This window comes from Eumetopias jubatus, unplaced genomic scaffold, assembly GCF_037043125.1.
Source record: "Eumetopias jubatus isolate StellerSeaLion01/CBP00866 unplaced genomic scaffold, mEumJub1_p1.0 scaffold_6, whole genome shotgun sequence".
In the NCBI taxonomy this organism is placed as follows: domain Eukaryota; kingdom Metazoa; phylum Chordata; class Mammalia; order Carnivora; family Otariidae; genus Eumetopias; species Eumetopias jubatus.
The window spans coordinates 98782756-98802026 of NW_028274812.1; the positions used below are offsets into that span (position 1 = coordinate 98782756).

General features: G+C 39.3%; 1 protein-coding gene across 2 annotated transcripts in view; it reads right to left on the bottom strand.

The window, feature by feature from the left end:
- The window catches only part of EFHC1 (EF-hand domain containing 1), a 71171-nt gene that overhangs the window by 49062 nt on the left and 2838 nt on the right, over positions 1 to 19271 (bottom strand). The window contains exons 2-5 of one of the 2 annotated variants that reach the window (XM_028097498.2): positions 12335 to 12556; positions 8562 to 8849; positions 3402 to 3551; positions 224 to 416 (exon numbers count right to left, since the gene is read on the bottom strand). In XM_028097498.2, the coding sequence (XP_027953299.1) occupies positions 224 to 416; positions 3402 to 3551; positions 8562 to 8849; positions 12335 to 12556 (853 nt within the window). The remainder of the gene's footprint in view (positions 1 to 223; positions 417 to 3401; positions 3552 to 8561; positions 8850 to 12334; positions 12557 to 19271) is intronic. The other variant, XM_028097500.2, reaches the window with a different exon arrangement.

Genomic DNA, 19271 nt, shown 5'->3' on the forward strand with positions numbered 1-19271 from the left:
TGTTTCCTTGATTTGGGTATCAGTGATCTCCACCAGACCATTTTGGAGGCAAGCCTGGACTGTGGGGCAAGCAAGGAGGGGAGTTACGGGAAAGCTATTTTTTGAGTACCTACAACACAGCAAGAGCCTCCCAAGTGTAAAGGGAATGACCATACTGATTAAGTCACTCCTTCGAGATCCAAAAGATGTCCCAATTACGGAGGATAAACTGAATCAAACATACTTGCATTCTCCACCAAAACCTTTGGCATGCGCTGGCGGTTCATCAGGAGTGGGAAAGGATCTCGCCCATCGTTCCGCTCATGGACTTCTCGAATTTCCACTGTATCATCCATAAGATAGTAATGAATGATGTAGGTCCGACATTCACCAAACATGCTGTCCGTATCATCCCAGATTGCATAGAATCGAAGAACCTTTGAGGAATCCAAAGTAGTGACTTAAGTAAGAATTCTACAAGTGGAGAGATTAACTTAACTACTTTGGCATTCATATATCAGACAATGATGGAAAGATTAGCTACAAAGACTATGAAGTAATCACAGATGGTAAAAAAAAAATTCACCAAGGATACAAAAACATACAAAAATTATATACCAGATGTCAACAACTGTAAAATATTAAATAACAGGCTTATAAGTTTGTACTGAGAAAGCAGAATTCACTTTGATCCAAAATATTAGTCAGTGAAAGAGAAGCCGAATTAAAAGAGCAATGGAAACTATAAGAAACTGATGAGAGAAATTGAAGAAGAAGAAGGTAAGTGGAGAGATATTTTGTGCTCACAGTAAAAGAATTAATATTGTTAAAATGTCCATGCTACCCAAAGCAATCTATAGATTTAATGCAATCCCTATCAAAATTCCAATGGCATTTTTCACAGAACTAGAACAAATAATTCTAAAATTTGTATGGAACCACAAAAGACCCTGAATAGCCAAGAAACTCTTGAGAAAGAACAAAGGCAGAGGTACCATGCTCCCTGATTTCAAACCATACTACAACACTATAGTAATCAAAACAGTATGGTACTGGCATAAAGATAGACACACAGACCAAGAGAACAGAAATGAGAGCCCAGAAACAAACTCACACTTCTATGGTCAATTAATTTATGAAAAATGAGGCAAGAATATACAATGGGGAGTCTCCTCAATAAACGGTGCTGGGAAAACTGTGGACAGCTACATGCAAAAGAATGAAACTAGACCACTTTCTCACACCATACACAAAAATAAACTCCAGATAGATTAAAGACCTGAAACATAAAACTTCTAGGAGAAACATAGGCAGTAAGCTTGTTGACATTGATCTGAGCCATGTTTCTTTGGATGTGACTCCAAAGGCAAGGGAAACAAAAGCAAAAATAAACAAATGAGACTACATCAAACTAAAAAGCTTCTATACAATGAAGAAAACTATCAACAACATGAAAAGGCAGCCTACTGAAGGGGAGAAGATATTTGCAAATCATATCTGATAAGGAAGGAATTAACATCTAAAATATATAAAGAACTCCTACAACTCAATAACAAAACACCACAAATTCTGATTAAAAAAAAGTTGGCAGAGGATCTGAATAGATATTTTTCCAAAGAAGACATACAAATGGCCAACAGGTACATGAAAAGATGCTCAACATCATTAATCATCAGAGAAATGCAAACCAAAACACCAATGAGATATCACCTTACACTTGTCAGAATAGCTATCATCAAAAAGACAAGAAATAAGTGTTGGTTGGAGAAAAAGGAACCCTCGCACACTGCTGGTGGGAATGTAAATTGGTGTGACCACAATGGAAAACAGTATGAGGTGCCTCAGAAAATTAAAAATAGAAATACCATATGATCCAGCAATTCCACTACGGGGTAGCCTCCAAAGAAAACGAAACACTAATTCAAAAAGATATAAGCAACCCCATGTTCCTTGTAGCATTATTTACAATAGTCAAGATTTGAAAATAACCTGTCCACCAATGGATGAATGGAGAAAGAAGATGTAGTTTTTATATACAGTGGAATATTACTCAGCCATATAAAAGAGAAATCTTGCCCTTTGCAACAACATGGATGGACTTTGAGGGTATTATGCTAAGTGAAACAAATCAGACAGAGAAAGACAAATATTGCATAATGTCACTTATATGTGGTATCTAAAAAACAAAACAAACAAAACCAAACCCAGCTCATAGACATGGAGAACAGATTGGTGTTGCCAGAGGGTAGGGAGCTTGGGGTGCAGGTGGTAGGGGAATAGATGAAATAGGTGAAGGGGATCAAGAAGCACAAACTTCCAGTTATAAAATAAATAAGTCATGGGAACGTAATGTATAGCATAGGGAATATAGTCAATAATATTATATTAACTTTGTAATATGACAGATGGTAACTAGACTTATTGTGGTGACAATTTTGCAATGTATTCAATTGTTGAATCACTATGTTGTACACCTGAAGTTAATATAATACGTCAATTATACCTCAATAAACAAAAAAAAAAAAAGAAAGAAAAAAGAGCATTGTGTTTTATACAGGGGCTCATATGTATTAAGAAAGGTATATGTACATATAGGTATTGCTTATATGTAATTAGTATGGAAAGAATTTTTATTTATTAATCAGTCTTTTTTTATCCATCAACATACCTCTTCTAGTAACAGTATCAACAACACAATCTTTAAAGACAAAAGAATAACAGATATATGATTGATATAAAGAATGTCCTTAAAAGGTGATACTAGTGCTAGGCAAATTTTTCTGAACTAAAAGGAATTACATTTCTGAGAGAACACCAGCAGCAAAGAAGCACTGAGGATGATCTCCCCATCTTCTTTTCTACAGAAAGGAGAAGACCAAATCTCTTCCCACACACCAACTCACAGTGGGTAGGATAGGACGGTTAGAACAGAGCTGGAAAATACCTAGAATATTCTATACTCAAAATTCATATAACATATAACAAGGAAGCATCTGTGATGGGATTTCTGTGAAATTACTATTTTAACATTAGAAAACTACCTATATGCAATAGCTTCGAAATTTCCCAATAAATCACTTAGGGTTTCCCAAAGAAGGCTATGAAATGTACTCCTATTTGGGAAAAGAAGTAGTTGGAAACGTAAAGTGGGAAGCAGACATAGCTCAGGAATTGCTTTAAGATTGAAAAGTTTGGTGGAACTCCTAAAACTTAACTCCACAGCCTCCTCTGGGTCTCTTAATACAAAACTTGGGCATTCCTGTACCTCTAACTCTAGATGAAACCAGAAAAATTGCACTGTCTCCAAATGGCTAAATTACAGATGTAATGTTTTAAAACACACATCTACCAGAACAGCTTGCTAATAAACATGCATCACATGTGGAGATGAGCAAATCCACTGAGGTGCTTACGTCACTTACTTGTTTGTCAAAGGTGAGAAACTGCTTCAGTTGGTCAAAGTCCGATGGGGTGACATACTTACGAAGAGGCTGTTTCCGGAGTTCAGTGTAAGGATCAAGAGCCATCTTCTCTGGTGGATTTAATTCAATTCCCTGACTTTCCAAAAATACCTAAATCACGCAAAAGTAATGATCATCTTTCTTGAAGCTTCCAGGAGTATTAACTGATGGTGTAAAGATAAGTGTAATAATAATTTCTACGCCAATGTCCAAATTAATCGTTAGCTTGCAGTTTGAAGCACATCTTAGCAGCATTAAGCCTCCAATTGACCCAATGCTATAATGCAGGTAACAACTGATAATTACCATAAGTATTCTATATTATAAACTTGCTAGGCAATATGCTGAGCTAACTGGAAGACATGATAGTAAGGTAACTGGCTCCATATATGAATTTAGATCAATGAAATTTAGTTAGGTGCCCAAGAACAGAGTAAGTCTTAGGATTGCTTACATACACACATCTGAAACCCAACCACGGTTTCAAACAATATGTAATTCATATCAGGGATGGGGGCAAGCTACATAATGGCAAAGTTAAGCTGAAATCAAATTCCCAACTTTCAACTCACCAAAAACAAGTATCTGATTAAGTCCCCATCTCCACCCTCCTCCAAAAAGGAAAAGAATCACTGGTTATTTTAGACCAGAAAATATTTTAGCAAAATAGGAGAGACAAACCAAGTACTCAAATCTCACCAGATAAAGTTAAGGAAAGCATCTGAACTTGATATGATCTTGTTTAATTTGCTAATTATAAGTAAATACAACATTTTCAGTAACTACATCTTTTAATACAACTTGGCATTTCTTCTTCATAAAAGCACCACAATAAGCTGTATTTTTTTTTTTTTTTAGTAATCAGAAAAGAACAATGTCATGGGATCTGTTTACATTCTAGAACTAGAAATTAATCTGAAATCTGGGTTTCTTTTGGGAATTGTGTGATTTGCTTTTGGACAATTCAATAGAAAATATGCAGGACTCAGAGCCAAAATATTTGGGTTCTAATATTAGCTCTGCTGCTAACTAACTTGTAATCTTACTACTTAAAGTTTCATTAAGCAGTCTCCAGTATCTTTCAATACTAAAATACTGGGATCTCAATGTCTATTAAAAGTACTGAGCTGGAGATAATGACTAACAATATTCTCCTCTCCCTTGAGATGATATATTAGTGTAGCAGGATTATTGATTGAGGTATTTCATGGGGGTTTTACTCCTTTCTGTTGCTTTCAACAGATAACCAGGCCCTTTGTTAACCTTATCTTAGGGATTTTGGCAGGAATGCAGAAGCTTCCTGAAGTTTGACTATTCTTCCTGTCTCTTAGAAAAAGCCTAAACTCTTTGAAGAGATTATTCTGAAGTATCCCAGAAGGAGGGGAGAGAAGGAAATGTCTTTGAAGGCAAGGAGAGAAAAAGGGGGAAATTCTCCCAGACTGGAAAATAGACACAAGCTGATGGGTCTCAGAAGAGCAAGACTCCACATGTGCTCTTAGGGATGCTCGAAGCACACGTGTAGCCCAGTCAGGCACATCGGTCACAGGCACTCGGGGTCTCAGTATCTGACCTCGCACCAAAGCATCCAGGAGGTGCCCTTGGGCACTGACAGCCTAGGGACCCTGCCTGTATGACCCCATTAGGCCTGGGTGTGCCTTGTTGTTCTGAGGGCCTGGAATTTTTGGCAAAGCTGAGGGTGAACAGAAATAGCAGCCCAGTTGGATGTGGGTTCAAGTAGGTTTTAAGTTATTTTTAAAACACAAAACAATATTTCCTGCACACTTGCATATGCAGAGCAGGATTCACACCCGCTATACTACCGGTCATACTCTAATGAAGATAATAAATTCTAGATCTCTGTTTTCTGGAGTTAATTTTTTTTACTGTGTTAATTCTGTCTCTAGGACCAATGTTTATTTGGAGCAGTGAGGAGGGGCTCAGAAGGGGTGGTGGTGGTGATATATTTGATTAGAGGTGGCTCCTTGTTCAAGTCCACACCATAAAGACAACTATCTTCTTTATCCACTCATAGGTCCAGCCCTAATGAAAACCATCAAATTAGATAAGATGTGTATAAATTTTAAACTGTTACAGGAGCCAATTTCTAACAGATCGACTACTGAAAACATAATTTAATCTAGTCATCGGTACCTAAAATATGCAACTCTAGTCATTAGCAGTCATCAAAATAGAGTTGATCCTATATTTGCACTTTTGCCTACTTGCAAAAATTTATTAGTAACCTCCAAATCAATAGTCATGGTGCTTCTGTGGTCCTTTGCAGACACACACAGAGTGGTAAAAATTTTGAGTTGTCTGATAAGGTACATTCCTAGCTGAGGTCAAATGAGATGACATTCTGCCTTCTTATTTCAGCTTCCATACTGAAAAAGTGTCCATTTAGATGTCTGTTTAGTGCCACTTTTTCACACTTTTGTGCTTTTGTTGCTTTTGCTATTTAAAATGGCCCCCAACCTTAGTGCTACAGTGCTGTCGCGTGTTCTAAGTGCAAGGAGGCTGGGATAAGCACTTAGTGTCACTAAACTGCACATCGAAGAAAAGTGGTTAAGGTGGTCACGTTTATGTTATGTACTTTTTATCTCTCTCTCTCTCTCTCTCACACACACACACACACACACACACACATACACACACACAAGGCTGTGACGTGCCTTCAGGAGAAAGTACATGTGTGAGATATGCTTCCTTCAGGCATGAGCTCCAGTGCTGCTGGCCATAAGTTCGATGTTCATGAATCAACAAAGTATTTTCAACATGGCAACTTTAAACAGAAACACACATAAAACAAGCTTATAGAAACCTAACCTCGTATTTCTCCCAGGAGCGATGGATCCATAGTTGCTAATTAAGGGCTTGTGGTGACTTCCTAGAACAGAACTACCGTCAACAATGAGAGTTGGGGCCCCTGGGTGGCTCAGTCGTTTAAGCGTCTCTCTTTATGAGAGTTGACTCACCGCTCAGGAATGAACTGCTGATATTCAGATTGTTCATAAAGAGACAACTGTAAAAATAGCCACAATACCTGAAATTTACATAACATTTTATAATTCCTCATTATAGGTACAGTTCTGAAACTGCGTATGATAAAAAGGACCTCGAAAACCTAAACAATGAGCGATCAAAACCTGTTTTCCCAAAGATGGTCTAGCACCTCTACCTTCTGCACTGTTTTTCACTGTTGCTGTGGGATGGCACGGATGCCAGGGCTCCTTCCTTCACTTCCTTGGGGTTTCTGTTCAGGGTGAGGCCTCCCTTGGCCAGCCTCTATACACCCTCCTCACCCTCCCCTCCCTTTTCCTCAGCTCCAGTCCCTTCCGCAGCTCTAAGCAGCATCTGACAGGTTATATACTTGCGTGCTTATTTTTGCCTCCTCCAGCCAGAATGTAATAGCCTTTATTTTTTTTTAAGATTTTATTTATTTGAGAGAGAGAATGAGAGAGAGAGAGAACGAGAGGGGGGAGGGTCAGAGGGAGAAGTGGACTCCCCGCTGAGCAGGGAGCCCGATGCGGGACTCGATCCCAGGACTCCAGGATCATGACCTGAGCCGAAGGCAGTCGCTTAACCAACTGAGCCACCCAGGTGCCCAGTGTAATAGCCTTTATAAGGACAAGTCTATATATGTGGCACCTAGAACCACTAGGCTTGGCACAGAGCAGGCACTTAGTAAGTATTTGCTAAATAAATTACTAAATGCAAAACAGAAATGAGTGGATTCACAGGAACTCAGTGCGTGGTAAAGATCAATCACATGTGGCATTTGGTAACATAGGGTTAAAGGCACAAAAGAATTCAGAAACTGGGGCGCCTGGGTGGCTCAGTTGGTTAAGCGACTGCCTTCGGCTCAGGTCATGATCCCGGAGTCCTGGGATTGAGTCCCACATCAGGCTCCCGGCTCAGCAGGGAGCCTGCTTCTCCCTCTGACCCTCTCCCCTCTCATGCTGTTTCTCTCTCTCTCAAATAAATCAATAAAATCTTAAAAAAAAAAAAAAAGAATTCAGAAACTGTATCTTTGCTTCTAGAAATTTTTTAAACTAAGAAATTTAGAACTGACTTCCTAATACCTACATTTTGTGCTCAAGAAAGGACTCTGTGTCTATGTACGTACACATAACTTTAAGTTGTCAAAAATCCATACTTATGAAATAGAGGGAATGGAGGATTCTTCTCGATATAAACAAGCATTCTCCTGACAATAAATTGTCTTTATTTCAGGAATTCTTTTTTTTTTTTTTTTAAAGATTTTATTTATTTGACAGAGAGAGACACAGCGAGAGAGGGAACACAAGCAGGGGGAGTGGGAGAGGGAGAAGCAGACTTCCCGCTGAGCAGAGAGCCCGATGCGGGGCTCGATCCCAGGACCCTGAGATCATGACCTGAGCTGAAGGCAGACGCTTAACGACTGAGCCACCCAGGCGCCCTCAGGAATTCTTTAGATAGCCAGTTTCTCCAGAATATAGCAAGTATGATTTACAGGAAAAATATGAACTGCACAAAAAATGTGAGGCTCATATCTGCTAATAAAGGTAATACTATTTTGTAACTCAAACTTCAGATAAATCGTCCAATGCCTCTTTCATATTTCTATCCCATCAAGGGTGCTACCACTTGAACCGGCATGGGAACTGGTTCCTTATCAAATGATTCAGCTATAATGCAAGTTTAATTTTATTTGAATGGATATGTATCCATATCATTGTGAAAAAAGTGATATCACTACACAGTGTTGACAGTTATCAACACACACACAAACACCTAATCAAACTACATAATAATCCATTCAGGACAGAGTACCAGTGTCCTCCTCTCACCCTTATATTTTTCTTTTTAAAGATTTTATTTATTTATTTGAGAGGGAGAGAGCACGAGCAGGGGTGGGGGGGAGAGGCAGAAGGAGAGGGACAAGCAGACTCCTCGCCAAGCAGGGAGTCCCACGCGGGGCTGGATCCCAGGACCCCAAGATCATGACCCGAGCCAAAGGCAGATGCTTAACTGACTGAGCCACCCGGACGCCCCTCCTCTTGCCCTTATAAATGAAATGTATCCTTCCATAAATTAGAATGATGCCTCAGACACCACAATTTCCAGAAATATATATCATACCTGCGTGAATCGGTCGCAGTCAACAATGCGGAAAGTTTTGCCATAAATTGTAATGTTTATTCCTCGATTTAGGTCTTTCCAATGGTAATGGTCTCCCTGGTCATTCTTGGTTAGCCGCTGGCGTTTGATTAACTTGCCTTGAAGGATCCCAGAGTTTTCCACAACAGGCTCCACGACAGACATGCTGTCATCTTCCAGGTAGTAGTAAATGTTCACTTGACGAATCCGATAATGTTCCTCAGTTGACATAGGAACATCTTCTTGGAAATAGGCATCAAATTTCAGCACCTATAACACACAAGGCAGAGAGAAATGGCATTGTATTAGTCTCTCATCCAAAAAACATCCAGTATCCTCCTCTAAAGAGAGCCACTCGGGGAGAACTAAATACTCATCACTCCTATTTTCTAAATGAAAGGCTGCTAAACTACGGTCCATGGGACCCATCTATTCCTGCCAGCTGATTTTGTATCACCTCCAAGCTAAGAATGTTTTATTTACATATTTAAATGGTTAAAAAAATCAAAAGGATAAAATCTCACAACACATGGAAATGATACAAAATGCAAATTTCAGTATCCACAAATAATTATGTAAATAATTAGCAGGTATTTGTCAATGGCTGCTTTCCAATTATAAGGGCAGGATTGAGTAGCTGTGATAGAGACCACGTGGGCTGCTACTATGGACTGAATTTTGTCTTAGCCCCCCCAAAAAAATTTGTATGTAAAAGCCCTAACCCTTAATATGACTGTATTTGGAGACAGAGTCTTTAGGAAGTAATTAAGCTTAAGTGAGGTCCCAAAAGTGGGGCCCTGATCCAATTGAATTAGTGACTTTGTAAGGAGAGGAAGACCTCTCTCTCAGCAAACCTACCCTGAGGAAAGGCCACGTGAGGACATAGCAAAAAGGCAGCTATCTAAAGCCAGGAAGAGAGCCCTCACAAGAAACTGAATCAGCAGGACCCTTGATCTTAGACTTCCAGCCTCCATAATAGTGAGAAAATTAATTTCTATTACGTAAGGCACCAGTATATGGTATCTTGTGATGGCAGCTCAAGTAGACTAAGATACCTGCAAAGCCCCAAATATTTACTATTTGGCCCTTTACAGAAAACGTTTGCTGATCTTTGCTCTAGATACTCAAACTACACATAGACTACTTAGTAATGTGGTTCTTGATGAGATGGCTTAAAGACCTTAACTGTACTAGCTTCACTTCCGTGTCAAAAATCTCTTAGAATTTCTGCAAAGAGTCAAAAATTTGGGCAAGACTATAACCTTTGGTTTCAAAATGAAAACGAAGCCTCAAGTCCATTTCTTTAGAAGGAAAGTGGCCTGTAAATGCATATTAATGACATATTCATCCTTAGAGAATTCATATGAATGAGACTCAAATCATCAATCCAGCACAGAATCTTTGAGTGGCATGTAAACACACCCTCACTGTACTCAGAAACATACATGACAGATGGAGGAAACCTTAGGTCCTCTGGGGAGTATCAGGGGGAATCCAAAATGGCATGTTCTCTTGCACATTTAAAAATATTAAAAGCTTGTGTTGACAAGCTTTGGGATTAACTTTAAAACTTTCTTTTATCCTGTCTTTATTTTTAATATTTCCTCCCATGAAGAGAAAATACTAGAATGGTGTTATAGGTAGACAAGAGTGTAAACCTAAACCTCCACTGGAACTAGAGGAACAAACCAAGAAAACCGTTTAGTGAAGACACAAATATGGCTTGATGAATGGGAAGATGCATAATTTTATACATGAGTGCTGTTGCTAAAAAGGTGTAGTGTCTACTGTGGAAAAACAAGATTAAAAGCCAAAGAGATCAGGCAATTGCTTATGTGAAATAAGCATATAATGGAATAAAACCTTAAAACTCTTAATAAAAAGATGAAATACATGAATGGAATAGAATGTTTAAAGGAGAAAGATAAGGGCGCCTGGGTGGCTCAGATGGTTAAGCGTCTGCCTTCGGCTCAGGTCATGATCCCAGGGTCCTGGGATCGAGTCCTGCATCAGGCCCCCTGCTCAGCAGGGAGTCTGCTTCTCCCTCTCCCTCTGCCTCTCCCCCTGCTTGTGCTCTCTCTGTCTTTCTCATAAATGAATAAATAAAATCTTTAAAAAATAAATAAATAAAGGAGAAAGATAATACAGTAAAAACAAAAGACAAAAGATCGTTTTCAAGTAACTTTGTAGATCCACTACAAAGAACTGAAATGGAGACATGATCACTATAAGTGGGGGCATGATCACTAATTCATGCATGAAATGATCTGTAATATGAGCCACAGATATATAAATACACAAATGTGAGAGCCAGAAGTAATCAGCTAACTGAACCTCCCTCATTTTACAAATGGAGACTCAGGGTGGTAAAGTGACTTGCCCGAGGCCAAACTCAGGGTTAGGGGCACAGCTGGGGCTGAAACTATCTGTAGACTCACAAAGAAACAAGAAAAAGGTAGAGAAATACCCAACCATGTAACTGATACTGTTTAGGTTCAGCTTCTGAATGGATATATGAACATGTTCCTATTGGATGAGTTCACTGAGATGGGGACAGGAGGATGGTATGGATTATGGCCGAGACATTTAAAAAAAATTTTTAAACTAAGTGATTAATGAATGTAAATGGCATAATTCCACCACCAGGTTATTTTCTATTTTTCAGCCACTAGTTTCAATAGGTACTCAATTAGGGGCACCTGGGTGGCTCAGTCGTTAAGCGTCTGCCTTCGGCTCAGGTCATGATCCCAGGGTCCTGGGATCAAGCCCTGCATCAAGCTCCTTGCTCCGTGGGAAGCCTGCTTCTCCCTCTCCCACTCCCCCTGCTTGTGTTCCCTCTGTCACTGTGTTTCTCTCTGTCAAATAAATAAATAAAATCTTAAAAAGAAATAGGTACTCAATTAAAGCTGACTAGCTAGATGAACACTATAGACATTTAACAAAAAGAAAAAATGAAAAGAAAGACCAAAAAAAAGACAGAAGGAAAATAAGCTAGGAGTAAATTAGGAAAGCTAACTTGTAAAAACTGGTCAGTAGTTCTCAGATTCAGTTATACATAAAAATTATCTGGAAATTAAGATCGATGAGGGTTAGGGTGACATCTCAGTTTCTTAAAAGTCCCACTAGGGATTCTGTTGCATGGCCAGAGTTAGGACTACCTCACCTTAAAGAAGAGGCCCACTGACAAGGAGAATCAAGGATGATATGGAAATGTCAACAGATGGAACTAAAATAGCTCACATTACAAAAGCATAAGGGTAAATGAGACAGAAATGAAAATGTTAGACTATCCTTTGGTTATATTATGCAAACCTGAAACGTTCCCTGAAAAATAAAAACTTACGAAGACAGACTGATTAAAACTGACAAAAGATGGAGTTGTCGTGATGCATTTCACAAAGACTAAGGGTTTGCCATCAGTACAGATAAGACTTCCAAAAAGTAGACAGCACAGAGCAGGTAAACATGGAGCAATGTGAACTCAAGAATTCAGAATTCATCCAACTTTTCTCTAACTGTATTTGGAAAACATTTCACTGAAGTCTACAGGGAATTATTTTCTGTAATAAGCTTCCTGACTAAAGAAAGCCTTTTTCAATCCTGAGTTCAGCTGTCTATGACTAAAGGTTGAGGCATTTGAACAATTTTCTCCTCAGAGCCCTCTGGAAAACCTGTGGTTTGCTGTTGACTTTTCTGCAAACAGTTGGCTCTCAGAAATCTGAATTCAAGGGGTACCCGGAAATCCCAGATGATACCTTTTTGTCAAAAGCCACATGTGCAGGAATAAATTCTGCAGGTGGGGCCCGCTTAGGTTGGCCAAAAGTTAAAACTGGTGCCTTGTTGGCCAACTCATCCAGCTCAGCCTGGGACAGCTGGTTGACCTGGAGCCGCTCCCCGCCTATACCAACTGTTGGATGTCGAACAACTGCATAGCCGTTCCTGTAGCCCAGTGTCTGGCTTCTATGAAATGCTGCTTTCTGAAGAACAAAAGAAGTGTTTCATTAATAATATTTTATAAATATGTGTTAGGTAAAAGAGCTAACTTTCAAAAACATCATAACTTAAACCTTCACTTAAAAACATCACAAACCTTGTATCAAAATGCTTACCTATATTAGAAGGTTCTTATATTTTAAGCTAAAACACCTGGTCAGGAACAGGGAGAAAAGCAGCAGTCTGAGCTTAAAATAAAACTTAAAGCCCTGCTCCAGAATGCCCAATATAATTACCAGCTCACTTTTCATGAGAAACTAAGATATTATCTTATCTATACTCAATCTTTCACTTAATTCTTTCTGTGTTTTTAATTTTTTTTAAAGATTTTATTTATTTATTCATGAGAGACAGAGGGAGAGAGAGGGAGAGAGAGAGAGAGAGAGAAGCAGAGGGAGAAGCAGGCTCCCAAGGAGCAGGGAGCCCGATGTGGGACTCGATCCCAGGACCCTGGGATCATGACCTGAGCCGAAAGCAGATGCTTAACCATCTGAGCCACCCAGGCGCCCCTCTGTGTTTTTAATCTTATCTAGTGTTCATAAACCATGGAACCTAGAAGATCTGACTCTGAGAAATGAATTTTTGCCTAAAATAAAAGGCTTTTCTTGTTATAATAATACTGATACATTCATACAACTCTTTGGAAGCAAGTGAGTATTATACGTTTAAAGTCTTGAACTCAATAAATTCTACCCTCGATCCTTTATTTTAAAAATATAATCCAAAATTATGAGAAAGAACAATATGCCTAAAGCTGACCACTGTAATGTTAATTACAATAGTAAAACATTGGAAACAATATAAAAGACAAACATATGAGTTAATGATGGAAAACTCACTTAACGGACTATGACGCAGCCATTAAAATATTGGTTTCAAAGACCATGTGGCAATCTGCAAAAAATGTTTATGATTCAATAAGCACAAAAAGCAGTATATAAAATTATATGTATACCATAGGGCACCTGGGTGGCTTAGTTGGTTAAATGTCTGCCTTCAGCTCAGGTCATAATCTCAGAGTCCTGGGATCGAGCCCCACATTGGGCTTCCTGCTCAGTTGGGAGTCTGCTTCTCCCTCTCCCTCTGATCCTCCTCCCCACTTGTGCTCTCTGTCTCAAATAAACAAAAGCTTAAAAAAAATTTAAAAATTATATGGGTACTATAATTAGAAGCATGCAAACACATGCACAAAAAGAAACTGGATTTGGATGTTCTCTGTATTCTTTCTGAATTAAGTTGATTTTTTTTTATAATGAACATATTTTTTTTCTGGAAATTGAAAAAAACAAAAGATTAAATAAAAAAAGAAAAAAGTGGAAAGGAAATATTTTTGAAGGCAGAGGAGAGACCAAAATGGTAACATAGGACACCCCAGCCTCCCTACCCCTCCACAAAGATCAACAATTAGACAGTTATCCACGGACAAAAACAGCTCTGGAAGAGCTTTGGAGTCCAGTTAGGTTTTAGGAACACAGTGGAACAAAAAACACAAGAATAACTACACAAGAAGAAGGAAGACTTCATTCTGCTGCATCATCTCATCCCCCAAGCCAGCACTGCTCAGTGTCAAGAGGGAACTTCTTGGCCAGAAAGAAATCCCCTGGCCAGGAAGGAAGAGCAACCAGCTTCTCCAGTCTTTTGGGGCAGTCCACAAAGGTCCCACTTCAGTTTCCTCCCACCCAGACTGGCAAAGCTGAAGTGTATAAGGCCAGCTAGGAACACAGAAGCAAAGTAGGGGCTACAGTCGGAGTGACTGTGGTGTGTAGACACCTGCTCTGCAGACAAACCTGGCAGATCTTACCACTGAGCCAAAGCCAAGGGCCAGGATGGCCGTGGCCACTGGGTACCCCCTGCAGATTTCATCAGTGTTCATCCCACAGGCATTCATGATGCCAAGCATCAGAGCCCCTTGCCCAGCCTCCCCTCCCCACATCCCCGCCAGAGCCTGGGAACCACGCCGGCAGCCAGCTCAGAACTCTGCAGCTGCTGGAGTGCAAGATGCCAGCACAGACACCCTCTGGCTGACCCCTCCCCGTTCATGCAGTTGGAACTAGCCCCTCCAGCTGTGCATCTGCACACGGACCAACCCTCATCACAGGCCTCCACTGCAGTGTGCATGCTGGGGGGAGAGTGTGCAGCCACAGGAGGACACACCAACAACCAGGGCCTTGTGCAGCTGCCAGTGAGCCCATAGCTGGCCCTGGCCCTTGCCTTCTCTGCTTCCCACCACCATGTGTGTGTCTGTAAACGGCCCCTGCCACTACACAGGCATCCACAGCTGGCACCCGACAGCCAATTATGTGTCCTAGCTCCAGTCACCACTGCTGCTTGCCCTGTTCCCTAGCTGCTGGACCTGGAGGTCGCTAAAGACCCCCCAAAGCCCTTGCAGCCACTATGGACCCCCTGTAGCACCTGTCAAGGACTACACAGTTGTCAGTGCCATAGACCCCAGTGGCCTGGGCAAAGAGACATCATGTCCCCTAAACCTAAACCCAGTGTTGCCACAAAGCCCTGCACTCGGTGCCCTACACCACTAGGCCCAGGATCACAGCAAACTGCAGCATACCTCCACCACAGGTCAAAGTCATCCCTTACCAAAGTCAGTCCATAAAGTCTGCAAGAGGTAGTGCTTCTTCATGTGAAGACACCTATGCAAGATATAGGGATCATGAAGAATCAGGGAAACATGATTCCACCACCTATAGTAACTGGCCCCAAAGAAATGGAGAACCAGGAATTGCCTAATGAAAAAAATTCAGAATTGTCCTAAAGATGCTCAGGAGACCTACAAAAGAACAGAGATGGGCAATTTAATGATATCAGGAAAACAACAAAGGAACAAAGTGAGAAGTTCAATAAAGACTTAGAAAATATAAAAAAGAACCAAACAAATTTTGGAGCTGAAGAACACAATGACTGAACTGAAGAATTCAACTATAGCTTCAAAAGAAGATCTGAACAAGCAGAAGAAAGAATCTGTAAGCTAGAAGACAAATAACTTGAAGTTAACCCACAGAGGAGCAAAAAGAAAAAAGAATGAAAAGGAATGAAGAAAGCCCATGGAACTTATGAAATACCAACAAGAAAAATCATGTATGTATCACTGGATCCTTCTCTAGAAGGAGAATACAGAAAGGGGTAGACAGCTTATTTAAAGAAATAATGGCTGAGAATTACTCAAACCTGGGGAGAGATTTGGACATTCAAGTTCATGAAGCTATTGGTACTCAAAATTTCAATCTAAAATAATCTTCTCCAAGGGCGCCTGGGTGGCTCAGTTGGTTAAGCGACTGCCTTCGGCTCAGGTCATGATCCTGGAGTCCCGGGATCGAGTCCCGCATCGAGCTCCCTGCTCAGCAGTGAGTCTGCTTCTCCCTCTGACCCTCTTCCCTCTCATGCTCTCTATCTCTCATTCTCTAATAAATAAAATCTTTAAAAAAAAATAATCTTCTCCAAGACACATAATAATAAAATCAAAGACAAAGAAAGAATTTTAAGAGCAGTAAAAGAAAAAAAAACTCTCTCATACAAGGTAACTTCCATAAACGATCAGCACATTTTTCAGCAGAGATCTTACAGGCCAGGAGAGAATGGGATCATTCAAAGTGTTAAAAAAAGAAACTGCCAACACAGGATACTTTATCCAGAAAAAATGTGCTTCAGAAAGGAAGGCAAGATAAAGACCTTCCCTAATAAACAAAGATGAGAAGATTTATTACCACTAAACCTGCCTTATGAGGAATGCTGAAAGAAGTTCAAGCTGAAATAAAAAGGCATTAATTAGTAACATGAAAATACACAACACAGGGATAAAGTGAGCATATAGTCAGATTTAGAATACCCTAAAACTGTAACATGGTGATGTATTCACTTCTTAATTCTAGTATAAAGATTAAAGGACTAAAGTACTGAAAACCTCTGTAGCTCCAACAATTTGTTAGTGGATACAAAATATAAAAAGATATAAATGGTGACATCAAAAAACCTAAAGTGAGGAGGGTAAATAAGGATAGGGTGTTTATATGTGATCAAAGTTGAGCTGCTATCAGTGTAAAATAGACCGCTACAGATATGTTTCATGTGAGTTTCATGGTAACCACAAAGCAAAAACCTACAGCAGCTTCACAAAAAATAAAGAGAAAAAAATCAAAGATACTATGACCAATCATCAATACACAAAGGAAGACAACAAGACAGGAACAAGGGAACTACAAAACAGCCAGAAAACATTAAATGGCATTAATAAATCCTTACCTATCAATAGTTACTCTAAACATAAATGAACTGAATTTTCTAATCAAAAGACAAAAAGCTGAATGATTTAAAAAAAAAAAAACCACAAGATCAACTATATGCTGCCTATACTATAAGAGACTATAAGAGACTTGCTTTGGCTTGAAGCACATACATAAGCTGAAAGTGAAGGGATGGAAAAGATAATCCATGCAAGTGGAAACCAAAAGAGACATAGGTAAGTATACTTACAACAAACAAAATAGACTTTAAGCCAAAAATGGTAACAAGAAACACAGATGGTCATTATATAACGGTAAAGGGATCAATTAATCAAGAAGATATAACAACCACCTGAAACTAATATAACACTGTGTTAATTATGCTGGAATTAAAATAAAACAGAGGGGGAAAAAGATATGATCATAAATATACATGCACCCCACATCAAAGCAGATACTAACAGATGTGAAAGGAGAAATAGACAACAAGACAATAATAGTAAGGGATTTCAATAGATGACTAAATCAGATAGGAAATGAACAAGGAAAGGTTGGATTTGAACCATACTTTAGACCAAACAGACCTAACAGACATAAAAAGAATAATCCATCTAACAACAGCAAAATACACATTCTTCTAAAGTATACCAACATTCTCCAGGATAGGTTATATGATAGGTGACAAAATAAGTCTTAGCAGATTGAAATCATACCTAGTATGCTTTTGCACCACAACAGTATGAAACTAGAAATCAGTAACAGGAAGAAAACTGAAAAACTCCCAAATATGTGGAAATTAAGCAACACACCCTTGTACAACCAGTGGGTCAAAGAAGAAATCAAAAGGGAAATCAAAAAGTATCTTGAAACAAATGAAAATAGAAGCACAACATATGTAAACCTTTGGGAACCTGCAAAAGCAGTTTAATAGGGTTTTTTTGTTTTGTTTTGTTTTTAGACAGCAAGAGAGAGAGAGCAGTGGGGGTAGGGATGGGGGTGCTGAGGGAGAGAGAGAATCCCAAGCAGGCTCCCCGTTCAGGGCAGCGCCCAACATGGAGCTCGATCCCACAACCCTGAGATTATGACCTGAACCAAAACCAAAAGTCAGATACCCAACTGAGCCACCCAGGTGCCCCAATAGAGGATTTTATAGTGATAAATGCATGCATCAAGAAACAAAAAAGATCACCCTGATATCAACACCAGATAAGGGTACTATAAAAAAAAGAAAGTTACAGACCAATATCCTTGATGAATATAGATGCAAAAATTATCAAAAAATATTAGCGAACCAAATTCAACAGCTCATTAAAAGGCTCATACATCATGACCAAGTGGGATTTATCCCTGAGATGCAAGGATGGTTCATCATACACACATGAGTACTTGTTATACAACACATTAAGAGAATGAAAGATAAAAATCATATGATCATCTCAAGAGATGAAGAAAAAGACAAAATATCCATTCATAATAAAAATTTGACAAACTGAGTATAGAGGGAACATACCTTAACACAGTAAAGACCATATGTGACAAGTCCATAGCTAACATCAAACTCTATGGTGAAGGGTTGAAAACTTTTCCTCTAAAATCAGGAACAAGACAAGGGTGTCTACTCTTACCATTCCTATTCACCATAGAACTAGAAGTCTTGGCCAGAGCAATCAGGCAACAAAAAGAAGAGGCATCCAAATAGGAAAGGAAGTAAAACCCTCTTTGTATGCAGATGACATGATCTTAAATTCAGAAAACCCTAAAGACTCCACCAAAGAACTGTTAGAACTAATCAATGAATTCAGTAAAGTTGCAGGATACAAAATCAACATACAGAGAAAAACTGTGTTTCTATACACTAACAATGAACTATCTGAAATTGAAATTAAGAAAACAATTCTGTTTACAATAGCATAAAAACAATAAAATACTTAGGAATAAATTTAAGTACATGAAAAACCTATACACTGAAAACTATAAGACACTGATGAAAGAAATTAAAGAAGGCACAAACAAATGGAAAGGTATCTTGTGTTCCTGGATTGGAAGAATTAATACTGCTTAAATGTCCACACTATCCAAAGTGATCTACAAATTCAGTGCAATCCTTATCAAAATTCCAATGGCATGTTTCACAGAAATAGAAAAAACAATCCTAAAATTTGCATGGAACCACAAAAACCCCAAATAGCCAAAGCAGTCTTGAGAAAGAAGAACAAAGCTATAATCTCAGGAAACAAACTGAGGGTTGCTGGAGTGGTGGAGTGGTGGGGGGGTGGGAGAGATGGGGTGGCTGGGTGATAGACATTGGGGAGGGTATGTGCTACGGTGAGTGCTGTGAATTGTGCAGGACTGTTGAATCACAGATCTGTACCTCTGAACCAAATAATGCAATATATGTTAAGAAAAAAAAAAAGAAGATAGCAGGAGGGGAAGAATGAAGGGGGGTAAATCGGAGGGGGAGATG